The sequence below is a fragment of the Artemia franciscana genome, chromosome 20, assembly GCF_032884065.1.
Source record: "Artemia franciscana chromosome 20, ASM3288406v1, whole genome shotgun sequence".
Lineage (NCBI taxonomy): Eukaryota > Metazoa > Arthropoda > Branchiopoda > Anostraca > Artemiidae > Artemia > Artemia franciscana.
The window spans coordinates 33,557,777-33,578,945 of NC_088882.1; the positions used below are offsets into that span (position 1 = coordinate 33,557,777).

The following is a 21,169-nucleotide window of genomic DNA, read 5'->3' on the forward strand; positions in this document are numbered from 1 at the left end:
CAGTTTATATTCGTCAAGTTTTCAATGTTCCATAATAAGTTTTTTTTTAATTTTTCAAAGTCTTCCATTTTTTATCGTTGGGTACGTCTCAAAAAGAAAAGGTAATTAAAACAGTTGACGACATAATTGCCTCTTTCGAAAACCCCCTTTTCAACACAGTATTCACAGGGAGAAGGAAAGCCAAGCCTTGTTTTTGCTGAAATTCTGAACGGCATCTCTTGGGTTACCATTCGTTGGAAATATTTATCGTCGTTGTTCCCTTGAATTGTCTCGTCTTTTTTTCTCCATTGCAAAATCTTAGCGCCACACCTTAAAGGAATATTTGAGGGAGCCACTTCATAGTAATTTTTCCGATCTATGAATATAAAACAAAACATTACTTACTTGCAATAATGTTGCCTTAAGACTACCATTCAACTGTAAATTTCGTTTTTATCATTACACCGGTAACTGAGCTGAGTAACTCTGGCTCTTTTATCACAGGGACTTTTTTATATACTAAACTTTCAACCTTAGATTGAGCATCAGAAAAATAATGTTGAAATTGAAGTTAGCTATGAATGCTTACAGTAAAAGTTCTCTTCAAATCGCGAACCCATAAACAATTAATATCAAAAGAATTATGAGCAAAACTCTTATTTCTTTCTATGTCAAATGATGTTATGGGGTTGCAATGAACGTTGGTTAAATTTGGCGATTTCATTAAATATCTATTGCACTATTAAATTTAATATATATAAATTAAATTAATTGTTTCTGGCTCTTGTCAAAGCACTACTGTATGTGTGGCGAATGTCTTGCTTCCTTGAGTTACTGCTTCAAGCGTTATCCGATATCAGTTCGTGTATATTTTTCTGCGGTATACATTTTCTTCTTAGGTCGACTTGGTCTTGCCGTTTTCGTTTTAAGAATGTAGATTGATGGTTTTTATTAAATAATAATAGTTGGAATTTTCTGCCTGATGACTGGGATTATCGAGGTATTCTTGTCTTCGTTGATCGTTGCGGGGGTGGAAGTCGTGTGGTTTATCGGGCATTCTTTGGTAGTTGATAAATAATGACAATAGATGTTACTCGTTATTTGATTTTTGACCTTAACGTGTGGTCAGTTGCTGCTACAGAATGCCTGTTTCTTAAATAAACAAATCTTGACAGAATCACATTCTCAACAAGTAAAATTTCACATAAAATAGATAAAATCACTACAACAAAATTGTAAATAATACATATTCAGGAATATTTCAAGGATTAATACTTTGCTTCCAATTATAGTGTTGTGGCGGAGAATACAAGAAAACGCATGTATAAAATATCCAACTACTCGTTAAATATTAGAGGTCTGATTTTACTTAAATTTTTCTGCCACCTCTTTTGTATTACTGATCAATGGCTTCGCCAAACTTAAATGAAGAAATTCAATTTATTGTCTCAGAGCCGCCCAACTATATCTTAGCAATATTTACTTATAATAGGGACTGGATTTTGTTATATATAAGAGTCAACCTCTTAATTTTCTTGTGCTGCGATTTCCTCCCAGTTTTTACGGCTTAGATGTCATTGCGAGCAGTGGGGTTTAATAAATACATCTTTTTTGCGTCAATCGTCTCATGTTCGAGTCTTTTTTCATGGCTTTAAAGAATGCAAAAATACTTGCATTCGAATTTTCAGTGTTAGCTATGCTCTTATTGTTTGCAAAAGAGGAAGTCAAGATATTATGATATTTTACCAGGAATTTGCAAAGAATAATCCATACTGATTCTTAGCACATTCCAGTTTCTGGTCTTCGCAAGTCAAGATTCCTGAGTAGCTGTATGAATACTGTAAATACTCATCAAATATGATATGGTCATCATTTTGGCTTTTAAAATTTATTTCAGTATTAGGAAGTCACCTTCAAAAAATAAAATACAGGATTATCTTAAGTTTGGTTGAGTATTGGGGTACTTGACAAAATACTTATTGAAGGTACTCTTTTTTATTGTTTACTTTGAAAGATATTCTATCCTTTAGTCTTAATTATTGACCATTCGTCACATTAGTTGTAGTGTTTAGCCAAACATTCGAATTTTGTTGACAGCCTCTACTTTGTTTGGTTTTAGGGTAAGAGACTAAAAGTATTATGATTTACATATTTGTTAGAGGCACAATTTCTAGAAGTGAGCAATCATTGGGAAATTATTTAATTGTGTACATAAAAATGATAAATCGTAGCAGCAAGGTCATTTGAATGTTTTTGGTATGGACTGCGGATGGGCAACATCCAATGCCATTAGGGCTGCACTACTCATTAATGTTGTTCTTAGTAAAAAATTATAAATTGCCAACAGTTTAAGCCGATTTTGTTGTTGTTTAGGACTGGGGCAGGGCAACTTCCAGTTCCATAAGGGCTACACTACTAATGAATGCTGTTATTGGTTGTTTTTAATCTGTAGCACTATAATAGGGAATGGTTTGTTCTTTTATTAAGTATCTTTTTGTACATAACAATTTTAGATTAACTTGTCATATTCTATTAAAGTAATTTGCTAGCAATATTATAATATTATCATGTACTATAGTCTTGTTGCTAATACAATACCTTTAGTTGGTTCTCAGTCCTACGCCTGAACGTTAGCGAGAGCTTGGCTACTAATATATTTAATTTAATATTACTAAACTAGACATATGCATACCCTAAATATACTCAACTAAGGTTTTACTTAGCTTTTCTTTAATAGTCTTGACATTTAACTGAACGGGTTAAATCTCTCTCCTAATCTATTAAAACCAAACTGACATATATTCAAACGGAAACTGCAAGCTATTCCCAAAAAAAATGATAAAACACCAGAGACTAAAGTGAAAGAGATAGTTGCATCTATTTAGAATCTACTTAACCTGGACTAAACCCTAGCGTACAACATCCCCCTCCTTAGATTGAACCGTCCCTTTCAAACTAAAAAGAAGCAAAAAAATTAGGAACTTATGAAAATTTAAAAGATGTACAATCTACAATTTAAATCACTTCGGTCCACTATGCGCAACTTACGCTTAAAAATGTAAATTTTTAGTCTTATCTTTGAGAAATCATGGAGGTTGGATTGCAAGCGACTGCCTTATTATGACACGCAACTGAAAATTTTTTACACCCTGGCTTATCACCGTTCCCGGTCGAAAGTTCATAACCCATACTGGAACAGTGAAAAAGAGTCATGATTGACGTTCTATGTGGTATTGGTGTGCTGTCGCATGTAGGTCGTTGTGTCTAGATTTATGGTGAGTATCAATTACTTATAAAAAATAAACAAAATAAAGCGAAGCTTTATTCCAAGTAACCTTATACTCCCGGGTTTTGTGAAATATATTTCTTGTTTTTTTTCAAAATGTATATAATAGAATATTGTTTCTACGAAATGTCCATATAAATCTGCAATGCTAAGTTGATTTGGTAGGGCTGATTCTTTACTCAGAATTTAAGTAGTATTTAAAAATTCTTTACACCCTTGCCATTTTTTTTTTTTTGCTTTCTCTCTATTTTCATAAAAAATATTTGCTACCATATAAGTATACAACGGAATGCTGGTAAATTCTGTTTCTTTACTGCTAGTGGACACAGAAAATTGTGCAATTAATTCATTGCTATAAATTTGTAACTGTTGGTCATCAACCTGAGCAAATTTTTGTTGCTTGAATTTTGTTTCATAAATTTGACTACAAAATCTACTTGATCTGAATCTTTACAAAATGGCCTTATATTATAGCCAAGAACATGAAAGGAACTCTGTAAATCCGTTTTCATATTTTGCCTTGTAGTTACCAGCAATCTTTCCAACTTAGTTTTTTTTTTTAACTCAGCAAGCAAATTAATTACTATATCTTTATAGTCTGGGGCAATTTCATCAAAACCGTCAAATAGGATTACTACCTGCACTCCATCTACAGAACCAATAAGAAGATTATTCTTTAATAATTTCTTCTCTAAACCATCATCAAGCTTTAATAGTCTGTTGAGCACTTTTTCTTACATGAATTTTTGTTTCCAAAATTCGACTAAAAAATCTATTTTGATCTGAATCTGTACAAAATGACTTTAGATCATAGCCAAGAACACGACAGGAACTCTCTAAATCCGTTTTCATATTTTGCCTAGTAGTTACCAGCAATCTTTCCAGCTTAGTTTTTCTTTAACTTAGCAAGAAAATTAATTATTATATCTTTATAGTCTGGGGTAATTTCATCAAAACCGTTAATTAGGATTACTTCCCGCACTCAATCTACAGAACCAATAAGAAGATTACTCTTTAATAATGTCTTCTCTAAACCATCATCAAGCTTTATTAGTATTTTGAGCAAAAAATCTATTCCTTGACCCATTAAACTGGCTACTATTAACCCGGGCATTTAGTGTATTCAACTGTTCAGTACGCTTGATTAAACTAATTTTTATCATCCCTCTACAGGGATTTTTATCTATTATTTTCCCTGATAGGCTAGTCAGAACTGTCGTTTTCCCTTTCCCTGCTCTATCAGAAATGATTATTACTTTTTTCTCTCTAACATGATCAAAAAAATTTTATTCTCTGGATATTTATCAATACAACTTTCTCCAGACTTGACATATTTAAGTAATAGAGATACAGAGTCTTGTGATTTTTGCCAAATTAATATCCCAGGCTTAATTTTTAGCCAATAGATGTGAGCATTAGGTTTTCTTTCACAAAACAGATCAAAACTTTCCTTTTTATTACCTTGCTTATCCTGAAATGATATGTCATTTTCTATTTCCGTATTTATTTCTACTTAATGGAATTTACTATTTATATACTAGTCCTTAGTTTCACCTAACTCTTTTAATTGAGAGCCCACATTTATCTCTTTACCTCGAGCAACAGTAGCAAATGTATGTATATCTATAATGTCTTGTATCTTGCAGATTAATTTACTACAGCTTCTTTATGTTTATTGCTTCGTAAAATTTCTTCTCGGGCTACAGAAATTTAATTACCTCTCTCAAAACTATAGTCGTTTCTAATGTTAAGATACTGCAATAGTTTTATACTACTGAATGGGGGTTCCCAAGCTTGTAGAAACAATACATGTCCATTATGATCATCTAGAGATCAATCTAGTCCAGTTAATATATGTGAGGTTTCAAATGAACAATACGAAACAGTTTGTTTGTTATACATTATAGTTATGCTAGCTACTATTACGGACGTTTGAATTTTGTATTCCATCGAAGAAACTTACGGCTTTTTCCTGTAAGTTTCTTCGATGGAATAATCGAAGAAACTTACGGGAGTAAGTTTTTAAATAGGCCTCCTTCTCGATTTTGTTGATACTGTTTAAATGAATTACCGAGTACTTCATTAAAAGGAGGACATTTAAATATTTTTTGCAGATTTCGGCCAGTAAGTTCCAAATCTAATAAATCTTCCTCAGGTTGATTAATTACAAAAACTAACCGATTTAAAAAGTTTTTTATTTTGTATTTATGTTCGAATTTTTTTAAACGTTGTTGGTCTTTATTTTGACTTTCAAAATCGGAAAGTGTTTGCAATGGCCTCGTTTTTAATTCATTACTTACTGCATCTAGCTGTTTATAGTTTGTATTGTTATATTTTTGATGTCCTTCTGGCGACAAGTCAAAATATCTAAAATACCTAAAGGTGTTTGCTTTTTAAATGTGAAGTTTGCTTTTTCTAACTGTTCATTTTCGAAAGTAGCGCTAGTAAACAAGACCAGGATCAAATACGTAAATGTAGACCAGGTAAATACGTAAATACGTAAATACGCTCAATGTAAAACCTGGCATCTGACTGCTACGCCTGGAGATAACTAGATGACTTATTTACAGATATACAGTATACAAAGATGATAGTTGTTTGAAGGACAACTTAAAATGTACTTCGATAGAAATAGTTCAACTATTTAGATACTGCAGGCAAAGCCTGTTGCTTCCTCTTCTGCCTACATGATGCTTCAAAGTAGGTTTTGGAAAATGAAGAAATGAAAATCAACAGAAGTCTCGTCTGTGAGAAGTATGGTTTTCATATCGCGTTGTTTAAGCTTCTCTGGGCTGACCAACGAAGATTCAGGATGCAGCTTCTCTTTGGAACTTTGTGGATATGGATGGATGTAGAAAAGAGTCATTACTGACGATCGATGTCCTTATTTGTTGTTTTTTTTTTATCAAAGCTGTTTTTTCACAATCCCTTGAAGAAATTCCATATATTTGGAATTTCATTTAATAATGCGTAATACGATTTACGATTTTACTTATCAAAGAATCCTTGGGCTTTAGCAACTCGCCACCAATATCAATTTCAATAGGCTCTTTTTAACTAGGATTAAATTTATTATTTCAGTTTTACTTTTGTTGAACGACAAACCTACTTCTCCCTACCCTGCATTTAGAATAAGTAAATTTGATTCAATACCCCTTATTATATGGCCTATATATAGAATATCGTCGGTATTTTTAGCCATTGATGTATTTATTCCACCTAGTATACGATTCGTGACCACTTTCTCCTGGGGCTTTAAAACCATATTATTGAAAATACCTTTCTTAATAGGGATTGGGGGTGTGAAATTTTCAAGTCCCTGATTCAGTACTCTTGCAATCTAGCACTCAGCTTACTTTACTAATTTCTTATTACTCTATTCACAGACGAACTAACTCCGCTACAATAAGCACATTCTAGTATATGAGCATGAATACCAGAATCGAAAATTGATACTCCAGGGAAAAATCAAATTGTTGATAAGACTCGTTGTCTTCAATCCTGTCTAAAACTTGTGGTCTCCAATCATGTCTAAAACTTGTAGTCTTCAACTCTTCTCGGGGTTGACCTTGGCCTCGTTCCTTTGCGGGATAGTATCCCCTGAATGGATCCCCTTGTTATTGTAAATGGGTATTGTTATACCCCTCGACTCCACGGTATTCATGTATTCGGCATTCTCTGTTTCTGAGATCCAAAATGTCTGAAAGTAATTTTATGTTCTCTATGTTCAAAAGTAATTTTTTGAATTATACTGTTTATTTTGTATTTTAGTTTTTATATAGAATATTTGGAAGATTGTCTTCTTTTTATGTTTTATTATTTACTTTGAGAAATGTACAACTCATGAAGCGAATTTTTACCATTTATATCATTAGTCATAGTGTTCGACCAATCATTTGATTGATAATTTTTTCTTGTTTGGTTTTACGGCAGCAGACTAAAATGAATAATTTAGTAATGTGTATTTGACACGATATTTAGAAGTGAGTAACTACTGTTAAAAAATATGGATATATTTTATTTTACTCACATAACTGATAAATCGTGCCAACAACGTAATTATAATTTATATTTAAGGCTGGGGTCGGGTGACCTTCAGTGTAATTAAAGCTGCACTACTTATTAATTAAAAAAATAAAATAAAATTCAAAAAGCGAGAAATTTTAAGGCAACACTACTCGCTAATGCTGTTTTCGGTAATTTTTATCCTTTAGTAATATAATAGGGAATAGTTAGTCTTCTTATGAAGTATCTTGTTGTGGTTAACTATTATAGATCAACATGACAGATTTTTACAAAATCAGTTTGCTATTAATATTAGAATATCAATGTTTGTTAAACTTGGAGAAAAGAACAAAAATATTTACATCAAGTTTTAAGTTAGGATAAACCATTTTTTATCAGTTATTATATGAGCCGATAAGATAGAAGGTAGATAATTTATTTTTATATATATAATATTAATTGTGATATAATTTATTAAGTTGGAAAGAATCTTCTTACTTAGGATTATTCCTTGCATTGGTATATCATCTTGTTTAAAAGTTTGTTTTGGAATAGAAATTTCTATCGTATCTTTCGTATCAGGTTTTAAAAGCTTGCATGTTGAATCATCAGGAATCTAAGTGAAAAAAGGATCTTAAGGGTTTTAATTGCTCTACTTATGTAGAATATTGATAAAATGGAATTTTCTCACTTGGGGTTAAGTGACAATTAAGACTGATTGCTGTCAATATATGCATTGACTTAAGGTCAAGAATTTAGTTAGCAGTCCACCTGAGAACAAAGCCTTCGACTGAATGGCCCATATTCTATGTCTGAAGGATTTGATCATCCTTCAGGCAAGGTCTTACAATAATAAATTCAAACCACAGTTTAATAAACGTCACAAGCGATCCAATTGAGTGCTTAATATATATCGATTAATAAGTTACAACATTGCAGCTTACGTCAGGCATTTCTTATATTCATGATTGCAGAACTGTGATGTTTTGGGTTTCTTTATAGCTTGGGGTCTAGGTGATCTGTTGTCTGTTCATTGTTCTTGTCAGAGCACCGCCGTATTTGTGGTAGATTTCTCTCGAGTATTTGATTTTTACACTTTCACTTATATCACCTTTTACGCTCTTCATTAAATTCTTCAAAATTTATAATGTTCCATAATTTTTTTTTAATTTTTCAAAGCCTTCCATTTTCTTATTGTTGGGTACATCTGAGGAGAGCCAAGCCTGCTTTTTGCTAAAATTCTGGTTATAACCTACTAAAGAATGTCATTTCTTGGGTTGCCATTCCCTGGAAATATTTCTCGTCGTTGATCCCTTAAATTGTCTCGTCTCTTTGCGTCTAGTGCAAAATCTTAGTGCCACACCTTTTATCATACTATTTTATAATACTCTATCATACACCTTTTATCATACACCTTTTTTATCATACTTAGTTTTGTATAACAAAATTTCAACCTTAGATTGAGCATCACAAGAATAATGTTGAAAGTGAAGTTAGCTATGAATACTTACAGTAAAAGTTCTCTACGAACCGCGAACACATACAAATTTTTTTTCGGAAGAATTATGAGCAAAACTCGTATATCTTTCTTTCTATGTCGAATGATTTTATTGGCGAACCATTATCACCCATTGATTCCCACTCAAGACTGGCATCTCTTGGGTTGCAATGAACGTCGGTTAAATTTGACGATTTCATTAAATATCCATTGCACTATTAAATCTAATATATGTAAATTAAATAATTGTTCTTGGTTCTTTTCAGAGTACTACCGTATGTGGAGCAGATATCTTACTTTTTGAGCTACTGCTTCAGGTGTTACCTGATATCACTTCGTGTACATTTTTCAGCTGTATACGTTTTCTTCTTAGGTCGACTTGGTCTTGCTGTCTTCGTAATAAGAACGTGGATTGAAGGTGATTATTAAATAATCATAGTTGGAATTTTTACTTTATGACTTGGATTATTGAGGCATTCTTGTCTTCGTTGATGGTTGCGGGGTGGGAAATATCAGTCGTGTGGTTTTTTGGGCATTCTTTGGTAGTTGATAAATCATGACAATAGATGTTACTTGTTGTTTGATTTTTGATAATAACCAGTGGTCAATTACTGCTAATTGACTGGAGGAGGAAGAAGGCCCCTCTGATGTAGACTGAGCTGGGCCCACCGGCGTGTGGATATGTCCCGTCAGCTTCAAACCTTCTCCCAACAATGGGTAAAATCTTATGGTATGGCAGATTATCATCGTGGGAGGATCCTCTTCAGAAGGACAATTACGAAAGGGTGAATGATTCAGCGACCAACAACGGCCTCTGCAAGTTGACGGAGAGGAATGGCTTACCGCCGTCTCCTAACCAGCCTTGAAACCTCTCCTTTTAACAAATGAATTATGGGCCCTATAAATCAAAGCAGAATTACCTCCGCGTCTGGGGAAACCGACGAACCTAGCAATTTGATGATGATGATGATGATGGCGAATGGATGTAATATTGAACATACTACCGCGTACGGGGAAGCCGACGAACATGCTACCGCGTACGGGGAAACCGACGAACATACTACCGCGTACGGGGACGCCGACGATCATAATACGCCTATGACGACCCCCGGACGGGATGAGGATATCCTGCGACTCATCTCCACTAAAACTGTACTCAACATAGGAACACTCAACACCCGGACTCTGGCCAAACCAGGAAAAATGGATCTACTACTGAGAGAACTAAACCGATACAAGTGGAACTTAGTCGGGCCATCTGAGACACACCTCCCCCGAACCGGTGAAGAAACTATCTCTGGAACCTCCCTCCTACTCTCGGGACGCACCGATGGCACTCACAGACAGGGTGTTGGATTCATCCTCTCACCAACTACAAAAAAGGCGCTGATCTCCTTCACGCCCGTATCAGAAAGGATAGCAACCATTAGACTAAAGGGATCCGTGTCAAACCTTACCATCATCCAGGTATATGTTCCTGACTCTGCCCGAAGCGATGAAGAATGCGAACAGTTCTACTTTCAACTTCAAAGTGTCACCGACCAAAAATCAAAGAAAGGTATGCTCATCGTCATTGGCGACTTCAATGCTATCACGGGCAACGATCAGATGGATTAGAGAGATGTAATGGGACCGCATGGCCACGGCCGACTGAACGGAAGAGGTGAAAGGCTAATTAGTTTCTGTAGAGAAAACGACCTGTGTATAACTAACACCGCCTTTAAACACAGACACCGCCACAAGGTCACCTGGAGATCCCCCGACGGAGTAACTGAAAACATGATAAACTATGTGCTGATATCTAAACGCTGGAAGTCCTCAATAATGGATACTGTATTCCTTCCTGGTGCAGACTTTGATTCGGATCACTCACTCCTGATGTCCAAACTCAAGCTAAGACTGAAACGACTCCCTAAGACGACAAGATTCCCTAGATTCCGGCCAGAGCTGCTTCAAGACCCAATAAAGAAAGGCACCTATACCACCAGCCTATCGTCAAAATTCCGAGCTATCCTAGAGAACTTGACTTCCCTCACTACCGTCGAAGAGATTGATCAACTAGCTGAGCACGCAACTTCTGCAGTTTTGAAGACAGCAAATGATGTCCTCGGGATGAAAACGAAAGACGAAAATCCGTGGATTACTGAAGAAATAATCCAACTATGTAACCAAAAGCGTCTCTGTAACAACAAAGCTGACCCATGCAGCCGAGACACCTATAAATATCTCAAAAGGAGAATCGAACGGGAAGTCCGAAAGGCCTTGCGTAACCATGTTACTGAAAAATGCAAGGAATGCGAAACACAGTTTCGGAACGGAAACAGTCAAAAACTCTTCAAAACAGTTCGCGAACTGTCTAGCAGGAAAGATCCTATCTCCACAGCAATCCTAGACAAACAAAACAATCCCATCAACGAAGCAAAAATGAAGCTCGAACGATGGAAGCAATATTTTGAAGATAAATTAAATCCGCAGATCATTGCCGATCCCAGCATCCTAAACTCCTTCCCCATTAATGATCGATAACCTCCACCACCACTCTTAAAATCAGAAACTGAGGCAGCGATAACATCCCTGAAACGAGGGAAGGCTCCAGGATCGGACGGTATCACTGCTGAACTAATTAACATTGACTCAGAGGACATCGTCGAATTGTACCACAAAGTTGTGTCAGCCGCATGGTCAACGGGCCACGTCCCACAGCTATGGTGTAAGGCAGCAGTGGTCCCAATCCACAAAGAAGGCTCAAGAAGAGAGTTTAAGAACTACCGCCCGATCAGCTTGACCAGTCATCAAACTAGAATACTGACCAAAACTCTCCTACGTAGAATCCAAGCAATTACAGCCTCTGTTCGGGGTGAATACCAAGCTGGCTTCCGACCTGAACGATCGACCATTGACCAAATCTTCACCGTTCGCCAGCTCATGGAACGCTTTGTCGAGTTCAACAGAGACCTATATCATCTCTTTATTGACTTTCAGCAAGCCTTCGATTTAATCTGGAGGAAAGGTCTGTGGCACATCCTAAGACATTACGGTATCCCCGTAATGGGGATACATCCTAAGACATTACGGTATCCCCGTAATGGGGATACTGGGGAAGCCGGATACTCACCACTGATGGACTCTCTGATGAATTCTCAACATCCTCGGGAGTTTTACTAGGATGTATTCTGTCGCCCCACCTGTTCAACCTGTTTCTTCATGCCATACTGTCACTACATCGACCAACTCTCTACAACGGCTGCTGATTTCCATTGACAAGCAGACTGTCTCAACGAAGCCACAAAACCTTTTGGCATGCAAATTAACGCCAAAAAACGAAAGTTATGGTCAAGTCACGCCAAAAACAACCAGCTACTCCTTCCATAATGATTGACGGCCAACCAGTTGAGACGGTCGAACAATTCGTCTACCTGGGCAGTCTCCTCACAGCGGACAATTGTCATACTTCCGACATCAAACGCCGCCTAGCTCTTGCTAGCTCTAGTTTTAAAAGGCTCACAAATATCTGGAAATGCCGAAACCTGTCGAACCAGCTGAAAGTTCAACTTTTCAACAGCCTGATTATGCCAATTGCTATACATGGGTGTGAGACCTGGACCTTGAAGATTGGAAATGAGCGCAACCTACTTGCGTTCGAAATGAGATGACTCCGTCGCATCGCAAGAATCGCCTACACTGAACATGTGACCAATGAGAAGGTGCGAAGACGGCTGAAGTCCCCCGACACAATCCTAAATAAAATCAAACGACAACAACTGCGATGGCTCGGGCATGTCAAGAGAATGGACCGCGACGGTCTACCAAAAATCTCCCTCGAAGGAACCATAGACGGATCTCGACCACGAGAAGACCTAGCAAGCGGTGGATTGAAAACTTTGACCGAAAGCGCATCGTTGAGTTGACTCGAACTGCACACGATAGAACATCGTACCGAGCCCTAGTTCATGCCCTGTCAAAAGAAGTGGCCCCAAAATGTCTCGCGAGGATGGACGGGACTTAAGTAAGTAAGTAATTACTGCTACAGTATGCCAGTTTCTTAAATAACAATTTCTTGACAGAATCACACTCTGAACAAATAAAACAGCACATAAAATAAATATGTTCATTACAACACAACTGTAAATAATACATAATCAGCAATATTTTAAGAATTAATACTTCGCTTCCAATAATAGTGTTGTGGCGGTGAATACAAGAACACCCTTGTATAAATTAGCTAACTACTTGTTAAATGTTAGAGGTCTGATTTTACATAGATTTTTCTGCCACCTCTTTTATATTACTGATGTATGGCTGTTACAAACATAAATGAAGAAACACAATTTATCGTGTCATAGCCAACCTACCATATATTAGCAATATTTATTTATAATGGGAACTGGATATTGTTATATACAAGAGCCAGCCTCTGAATTTTCTTGTACTGCGATTTCCTCACAGTTTTTAGGGCTTAGATGTTATCGCGAGCAGTGGGGTTTAATTCCTGCATCTTTTGTATGTCAATCATCTGATGTTTGGGCCTTTTTCATGGCTTTCAGAATGCAGAAATACCTGGATTCGAATGTCCAGTGGTGGCCAAGCTCTTATTGCTTGCAAAAGAGCAACTCAAGATATTATGATATTGTACCAGGAATTTGCAAAGAATAACCCATATTGATTCTTTACACATTAAAATTTCTGGTCTTCGCAAGTTAAGATTCCTGAGTAACTGTATGAATACTGTAAATACTCATCAAATATGATATGGTCATCATTTTGGCTTTTAAAATTTATTTAAGCATTATTAAGTTACCTTCAAAAAATAAAATACAGGATTATCTCAAGTTTGGTTGAGCATTGGGGTGCATGACGAACTACTTTTGGGGGGTACTCTCTTTATACCTTTTTATTATTTACTTTGAAAGTTACTCTATTCTTTAGTTATAATTATTGATCATTCATCGCATTAGTTGTAGTGTTTAACCAAACATTCGAATGTTGTTGACAGCCTTTACTTTGTTTGGTTATAGGGTAAGAGACTAAAGCAATATGGTTTACATATTTGTAAGAAGCACAATTTCTATAAGTGATCAATCATTGGTAAAAGAATATAAAATTAATTAATTGTGTGCATAAACATCATAAATCGTAGCAACAACCTCAGTTGAATTTTTATTGGTGTGAACTGGGGCCGGGCGACTTCCAGTGCCATTAGGGCTACAATACTCATTAATGTTGTTTTTGTTAAAAAATTATAAATTGCCAACAATTAAAGCTGAATTTTTTTGTTGGGGACTTGGGAAGGGTGACTTCCATTTTCCATACGGGCTACACTACTCATTAATGCAGTTATTGGTTGTTTTTAACCTGTAGCACTATAATAGGGAATAGTATGTTCTTTTATTAATTATTTGACTGTACAAACCAACTTTAGATTAACGTGTCATATTCTTTTAAAGTAATTTGCTAGCAATATTAGAATATTATTATGTACTATAGTTTTGTTGGTAATATAGTACCTTTGGTTGGTTCTCATTCCTACGGCTTAGCGGAAGCGAGAGCTTGGCTACTACTATATTTAGTTTTATATAACTAAACTAGAAATATACATACCCAAAATATACTCAACTTAGGTTTACTTAGCTTTTTTTCACTAGACTTGAAATTTAACTGAACTGGTTAAATCACTCCCCTATTCTATATATACCCAAACTGACATATACCCAAGTGGAACCCACAAGATATTCTCAGAAAAATGATAAAACACCACAGAGACTAAAGTGAAACTAACAGTTGCATCTATTTAGAATCTATTTAACCCAAACTAAACCCTAGCATACAACATCCCCCTCCTTACATTGAACCGTCCCGGTTCAAACTAAAAAGAAGTTAAAATTTTTTAGCAACGTCTGAAAATTTCAAAGATATACAATCTACGATTTAAATCACTTCTGTCCATTTTGCGCAGCTTGCGCTTAAAAATGTCTATTTCAATTCTATCTTGGAGAAATCTTGGAAGTAGGATTGCAAACGACTGGCTTATTATGACATGCAACTGAAAGTTTTTGACACCCCGGCTTATCACCACACCCGACCGAAAGTTCATGACCCACACTAGAACAGTCAGTATATACCATATCACTGTTTCACTTGTGAACGAACTTCGATGACCAGATATTACTCTTCGATGACAGCAGGACATTAGGAGAACCAGAAGGATCTAATTTGTAAATCAGGATCAATTACTTTAATCAGGATCAAAAACGTAAATCAGGATCAAATGCCTAAATCAGGATCAAATAGGTAAACCAGTATCAAATACTTAAATCAGGATCAAATACGTATATCAGGATCAAATAGGTAAATTGGGATCAAATTAGTAAATCAGGATCAAAATCGTAAAGACGGCTCAATGTAAAACCTGGGATATGACAGCTACGTCTGGAGATAACTAGATAACTTACATACTGTTGTTTCATAGTTGTTTGAATGATTATTTAAGATATGCTTCGATAGGAATAGCTCAACTATTTGGATACTGTAAGGGTAGCCCGTGGCTTCCTCGTCTGCCTAAATGATGCTTCAAAGTAAGTTTTGGAAATGGATGAATAAATAGTAAAAGAAGTAAGAAAAGTCTGGTCTGCGAAAAGTATGGTTCTCATATCACGTGGATGAAGCTACTCTGGACTGACCAATGAAGATTCAAAGTGCAGCTTCTCTTTGAAACTTGTTGGATATGGATGGATATAGAAAATAGCCATGATTGACGATCGTTGTGGTGTTGGTGTGCCTTCGCGTGTAGGTCGTTGCATATAGTAGTATGGTGACTATCAATTACTTATAAAAAAAAAATAAAGGGATGCTTTATTCCAAATAACTTTTTATTCCCTGGTTTTGTGAAATTTATTTCTTGTTTCTTTTCAAAATGTATATAATAGAAACTTTTGTTTCTACGAAACACTCCTAAGAATCTCTAATGCTAAGTTGACTTGATAGGGCTGGTTCTTTACTCAGAAATTTAATAGTATTTATTAATTCTTTACATCCTTGCCATTGTTTTGTTTGCTTTCTCTCTTTATTCTCATAAAAAATGTTTGCCACCATCTAAGTGTGCTACGGAATGCTGGTAAATTCTGTTTCTTTACTGCTAGTGGATGCAGAAAATCGTGCAATTAATTCATTGCTATAAATTTCTAGCTTTTTGTCATCAACCTGAGCAATTTGTTATTGCTTGAATTTTTGTTTCCAAAAACTTGACTAAAAAATCTACTTGATCTGAATCTTTTTAAAATGGCTTAAGATCATAGCCAAGAAAACGAAAGGAACTCTCGAAATCCGTTTTCATATTTTGCCTGGTAGTTACCAGCTTGTTTTTTTTTTAACTCAGCAAGCAAATTAATTACTATATCTTTACAGTTTGGGGCAATTTCATCAAATCTCTCAATTAGGATTACTATCTGCATTCCATCTACAGAACCAATAAGACGATTATTCTTTTATAATTTCCTCTCTAGACCATCATCAAGCCTTAATAGTCTGTTGAGTAAAAAATCTATTGCTTGATCCCCATTAAACTGGCTACTATCAGCCCGGTCATTTAGTGTTTTAATTGATCAGTATGCTTGATTAAACCAATTCTTATCATCCATTTACCGGGATATATATTTATTATTTTCCCTGATAGGCTAGTCAGAACTGTCGTCTTCCCCATGCTTGGTGTATCAGAAAAGATTATTACTTTATTTTCTTTAATGTGATCTAAAAATTTGCTCTGAATATTGATCAATACAACTTCCCCCAGACTGGACATATATACATAACTAACTTATCCTGAATTGATGTGTCATTTTCTATTTCCGTATTTATTTCTACTTGATGGAATTTACGATCTATTTAATAGTCCTTAGTCTCACCTAAATCTTTTAGTTGAGAACTAATATTTATCTCTTCACCTCGAACAAGATTAGCAAATGTATGTTTATCTCTATAATGTCTCATGGAAATGGAATGTATAAATTGATTGAAACTTATTGTTTCTACTTTGCCTTGGAGAAGTATTAGCTTTTTCTTCAAAGGCTATGCACATGGTTTAATATCCTGCAGATTAATTTCATCTTCTACTTCATAATAATTTAGTGCATTATTACATTGAAAATTGTCAGCTAAAACATTAGTTTTTTCTTTCTAAATGATCTTTTTTTAGAACCTAATTGGATTATACTAGACAATAAGGAATTATATAGATCAAATAGACTTTCTTGACTGTAAGACCGATCATCACATTCTATTATCAAAAAGTTTGTGGCTGAGCCATTGAATATGTTCACTACAGCTTTTCTATGTTTATTGCTTCGTAAAACGTCTTCTAGGGCTTTGGAAATTCTACGGTCACGGAAATGTAGGGCTACGGAAATACCTTTCTCAAAACTATAGTCGTTTCCGATGTTAAGGTACTGCAAAAGTTTTATACTACTGAATGGGGGTTCTGAAGTTTGTAGAAACAATACATGTCCATTATCATCATCTAGAGATTGATCTAGTCCAGTTAATATATGTGAGCTTTCATATGAACCATACGAAAGAGTTTGTTTGTTATACATTATAGTTATGCTAGCTACTATTACTAACGTTTGAATGTTGTGTTCCAATTCTTTGAAGAAACTTACGGCTTTTTCCCCATCAATCAATCCAGAAGGACTACCCCCTTTTTTAAATAGGCCTTCTTCTAGATTTTGTTGATACTGTTTAAATGAATTACCAAGTACTTCATTAAAAGAAGTACCTTTAAATATTTCTTGCTGATTTCGACCGCTAAGTTCCAAATCTAATAAATCTACCTTAGGTTGATTAATTACAAAAACTAACCGATTTAAAAAAGTTATTTATTTTGTCTTTATGTTCGAGTTTTTTCAAACGTTACTGGTCTTTATTATGACTTTCAAAATCAGAAATTGTTTGCAATAGCCTCATTTTTAATCCATCACTTATTGCTTCTAGCTGTTTATAGTTTTTGTTATTATTTTTTTTGGGTCCTACTGGCGACTAGTCAAAAATATCTAAAATGTCTAAAGGTGTTTCCTTTTTTAATGTGAAGTTTGCTTTTTCTAACTTTTCATTGTCAAAATTAGCACTAGTAAACAAGACAAATATTGTACTAAAGTTTCTTTAAAATATTTTTTCTTATTAGCATCTTCACTATCCATTTTCCTTCTCTTCGTCTGAGGCCTTAGGTTTTATCCGAGGCTACTCTTTTCGTCGGTAAATATTCTACTATTCTATTTAAGATTGAGGTAAGAAAAGGAGTATTGTGTGCTCTAGTCTTGTTGGTAATATAGTGCCTTTGGCTGGTTCTCAATCTTATGCCTGAACGGAAGCGAGAGCTTGGCAACTACTATATTTAATTTTATACAACTAAACTACAAATATAAATACTCAAAATATTCTCAACTTAGGTTTTACATAGCTTTACTTTGCTAGACCTGTAATTGAATTGAACTGGTTAAATAGCTCCCCTAATTTGCATATGCCAAAACAGAACTCACAAGACATTCACAAAAAATGATAAAATGAAACAACAGCCCAGAGACTAAAGTGAAAGTGACAGTTGCATCTATTTAGAATCTACTTAACCTGGACTAAATCCTAACGTACAACACGCTACTTCTTACATGGAGGCGTCCCGGTTCAAATTAAAAAGAAGAAAAAAAATTGCCAAAGAATAGACACATCTGAAAATTTAAAAGATGTACAATGTACGATTTAAATCACTTCTGTCTGTTTTGCAGAGCTTTCCCTGAAAAATTTTAGTTTTTACTCTCTCTTGGAAAAGTCTTGGATGTTGGATAGCAAACGACTTGCTTATTATGACTCGCAACTGGAAGTTTTGACAGATCGGCTCATCAACACACCCGACTGAAAGTTCATGACCCACACTGGAACAGTCAGTTTCCACCATATCACTGTTTTACTTGTAAATGAAATTCGATGACCAGATGTTAATCTTTGATGACAGCAAGACGTTAGGAGAACCAGAAAAGTCTAATATGTAAATAAGGATCCAATACGTAAATCAGGATCAAATAGGTAAATCAGGATTAAATATTCAAATCAGGATTAAATGCGTAAATCAGAATCAAATACGTAAAACAGGATCAAATACGTAAAACAGGATCAAATGCATAATTCAGGATCAAATAGGTAAATCAAGATCAAAAGCGTAAAGATAGCTCAATGTAAATTCTTGTATGTGACAGCTACGTCTAGATGACTTATTTATAGATGTACTGCATATAAAGATGATAGTTGTTTTAAGGATTACTTAAGATGTATGTCGATAGGAATAGTTCAACTATGTAGATATTGCAGACAAAGCCTGTTGCTTCCTCTTCTGCCTACATTATCCTTCAGAGTAGGTTTGGAAAATGGAGAAATGAATAGTATGAGAAGTTTTGTCTGCGAGAAACCAAGACAACTTGACACCAAGCACTACTGCCGAAGATTTACTAGGATTGGGAGGAGTAGGGCACACAAAGTCTCTCTTCAGGGGATTAAAGCGAAAGATTTTTAGTCTTTCCTTCGTTGATATGAACGCTGTTAGCAGTATATTTTTCTTTAAGGTTTTTGGTTATTTCGTTACAGAATTGGGGAACAGCCTCAGACTTCTCAACAATCTACTTCAGTAAGACTTACAAGTCGTCTACATACTTAAATTTTTCTTCATAGCCGGAAAGGATGAAATTTATCACTGCCAAAAACAGTAGAATTGGGAGCTTCGTAACTTGTGGGGCTCCGCATGTAAGCTCGACCCATTCCGAGTCGGTATCTCCTGGCAAAAGAATGTAAACGCACTGATAGCGGGCTTGTAAAAAATTGATCACTAAAAGGAGAATATGTTTGTGTGCACCCATGGTGCGTAGATTTGTGATAGCAACGGAATGGCGAATAAGATCAAAAGCCTTCATGTAGTCTATGAGTAGAAGGTCGACAATAGCACTTCCTCAGTCGAGCCCCTCGACAATGAGATGGTACATACGTACTAAATAAACAGTTGTGCTGCTGCCTCCTAAGTATCCATACTGATACGGGTATAAATGTGCAGGGACCTGTGGCATAAGTTTGCAGTAAATAAACGTTTCTGCCACTTTAGAAAGTTTTGGAGTTATTGATATAGACCGGAGTTGATCACAAGATTTTGGACATCTTACTTCTGGAAAAATGCGGACATATGCTCTTTTCAAAGCACTAGGGAATACTTGCTGACAGAAACTCTGGTTGATTATAAAAGAGAGTGGCTTAGCAAGAAAAATGTTGAGTTCACATAACAGCTTTACTGGAAGCTCACCTGGGTGTTGTTGTTGTTGTTTGTTGTTGAATTTACGTAATTTGTTCCTTGTTTACATATTGTATATGTTATTGAGTAAAGATATGCATGTTTGAATTCTACTTTCCAAACTTACTGAGGGTATTAAGATTTGTCTTTTAGGAAATGTTAAGGGGAATGTTGAACTACATCAAAACATGTTTTGTTTATATGAGTTGTCAACAGGGTGTAACTCATGAATGATTTACAATATCAATTTGAAATTTTCAGGAAATGATAAGGGGGATGATCAATTGACCAAAAAGGCAGTATTTGAATTTTATTACTTCTACAACTACTTCTGCTTCTACTGCTACCACAAGAACTTTTACTACTAAACTAAAACAACCACTTCTGTTAGTGAGTACTTCTGTGAGAATCAGAAAACGTAATTAAAAAAGTTAACGACATAATTACCTCTTTCCAAATCCCCCTTTTCAACACAGTATTCACAGGGAGAAGGAAAACTAAGCCTCCTTTTTGCTGACATGCTGGTTATAACCTACTAATGAATGACATCTCTTGGGATGCCATTCACTGGAAATATTTCTTGTCGTTGTTCTCTTGAATTGTCTCATCTTTTTTTCTCTATTCCAAAATCTTAGTGCCACACCTCAAAGTAATATATAGGGAGCCTTAACTTAGTAGTAATTTGTAAGATCTATGAATATAAAACAACACATTACTTGCTTGTAAGAATGTTGCTTTAAGACCACCATTTAAGTTTAAATTACGTTATTATCATTACACCAGTAACTGAGCTAAGTAACTAACTATTTTATCACAGGGAGTTTTTTTATAACAAACTTTCGACCTGAGATTGAGCGTCACAAAAATAATGTTGAAAGTAAAGTTAGCTATGAATACTTAAAGTAAAAGTTCTCTTTGAACCGTGAACCCATAAACAATTTTTATCAGAAGAATTATGAACAAAGCTCGTTTTTAATTCTATGTCAAATGATATTATTGGTAAACCGTTATCACCCATCGACTTCCACTTAAAGCTCGCATTTCTTGGGTTGCAATGAACGTTGGTTAACCTTGGCGATTTCATGAA

General features: G+C 35.3%; 1 protein-coding gene across 1 annotated transcript; it reads left to right on the forward strand.

Moving 5' to 3' along the window:
* The first annotated feature begins 9,659 nt into the window (after positions 1-9,659).
* Positions 9,660-10,385, forward strand: LOC136040057 (craniofacial development protein 2-like). Its single transcript, XM_065724122.1, has one exon. It carries the CDS (start codon positions 9,660-9,662, stop codon positions 10,383-10,385), a length of 726 nt encoding a protein of 241 aa, XP_065580194.1.
* The last annotated feature ends 10,784 nt before the right edge of the window (positions 10,386-21,169 follow it).

Bases quoted from the DNA above. Each gene is read 5' to 3' on its own strand.
- LOC136040057 (XM_065724122.1), top strand. From the start codon at position 9,660: ATGGGCCCTATAAATCAAAGCAGAATTACCTCCGCGTCTGGGGAAACC.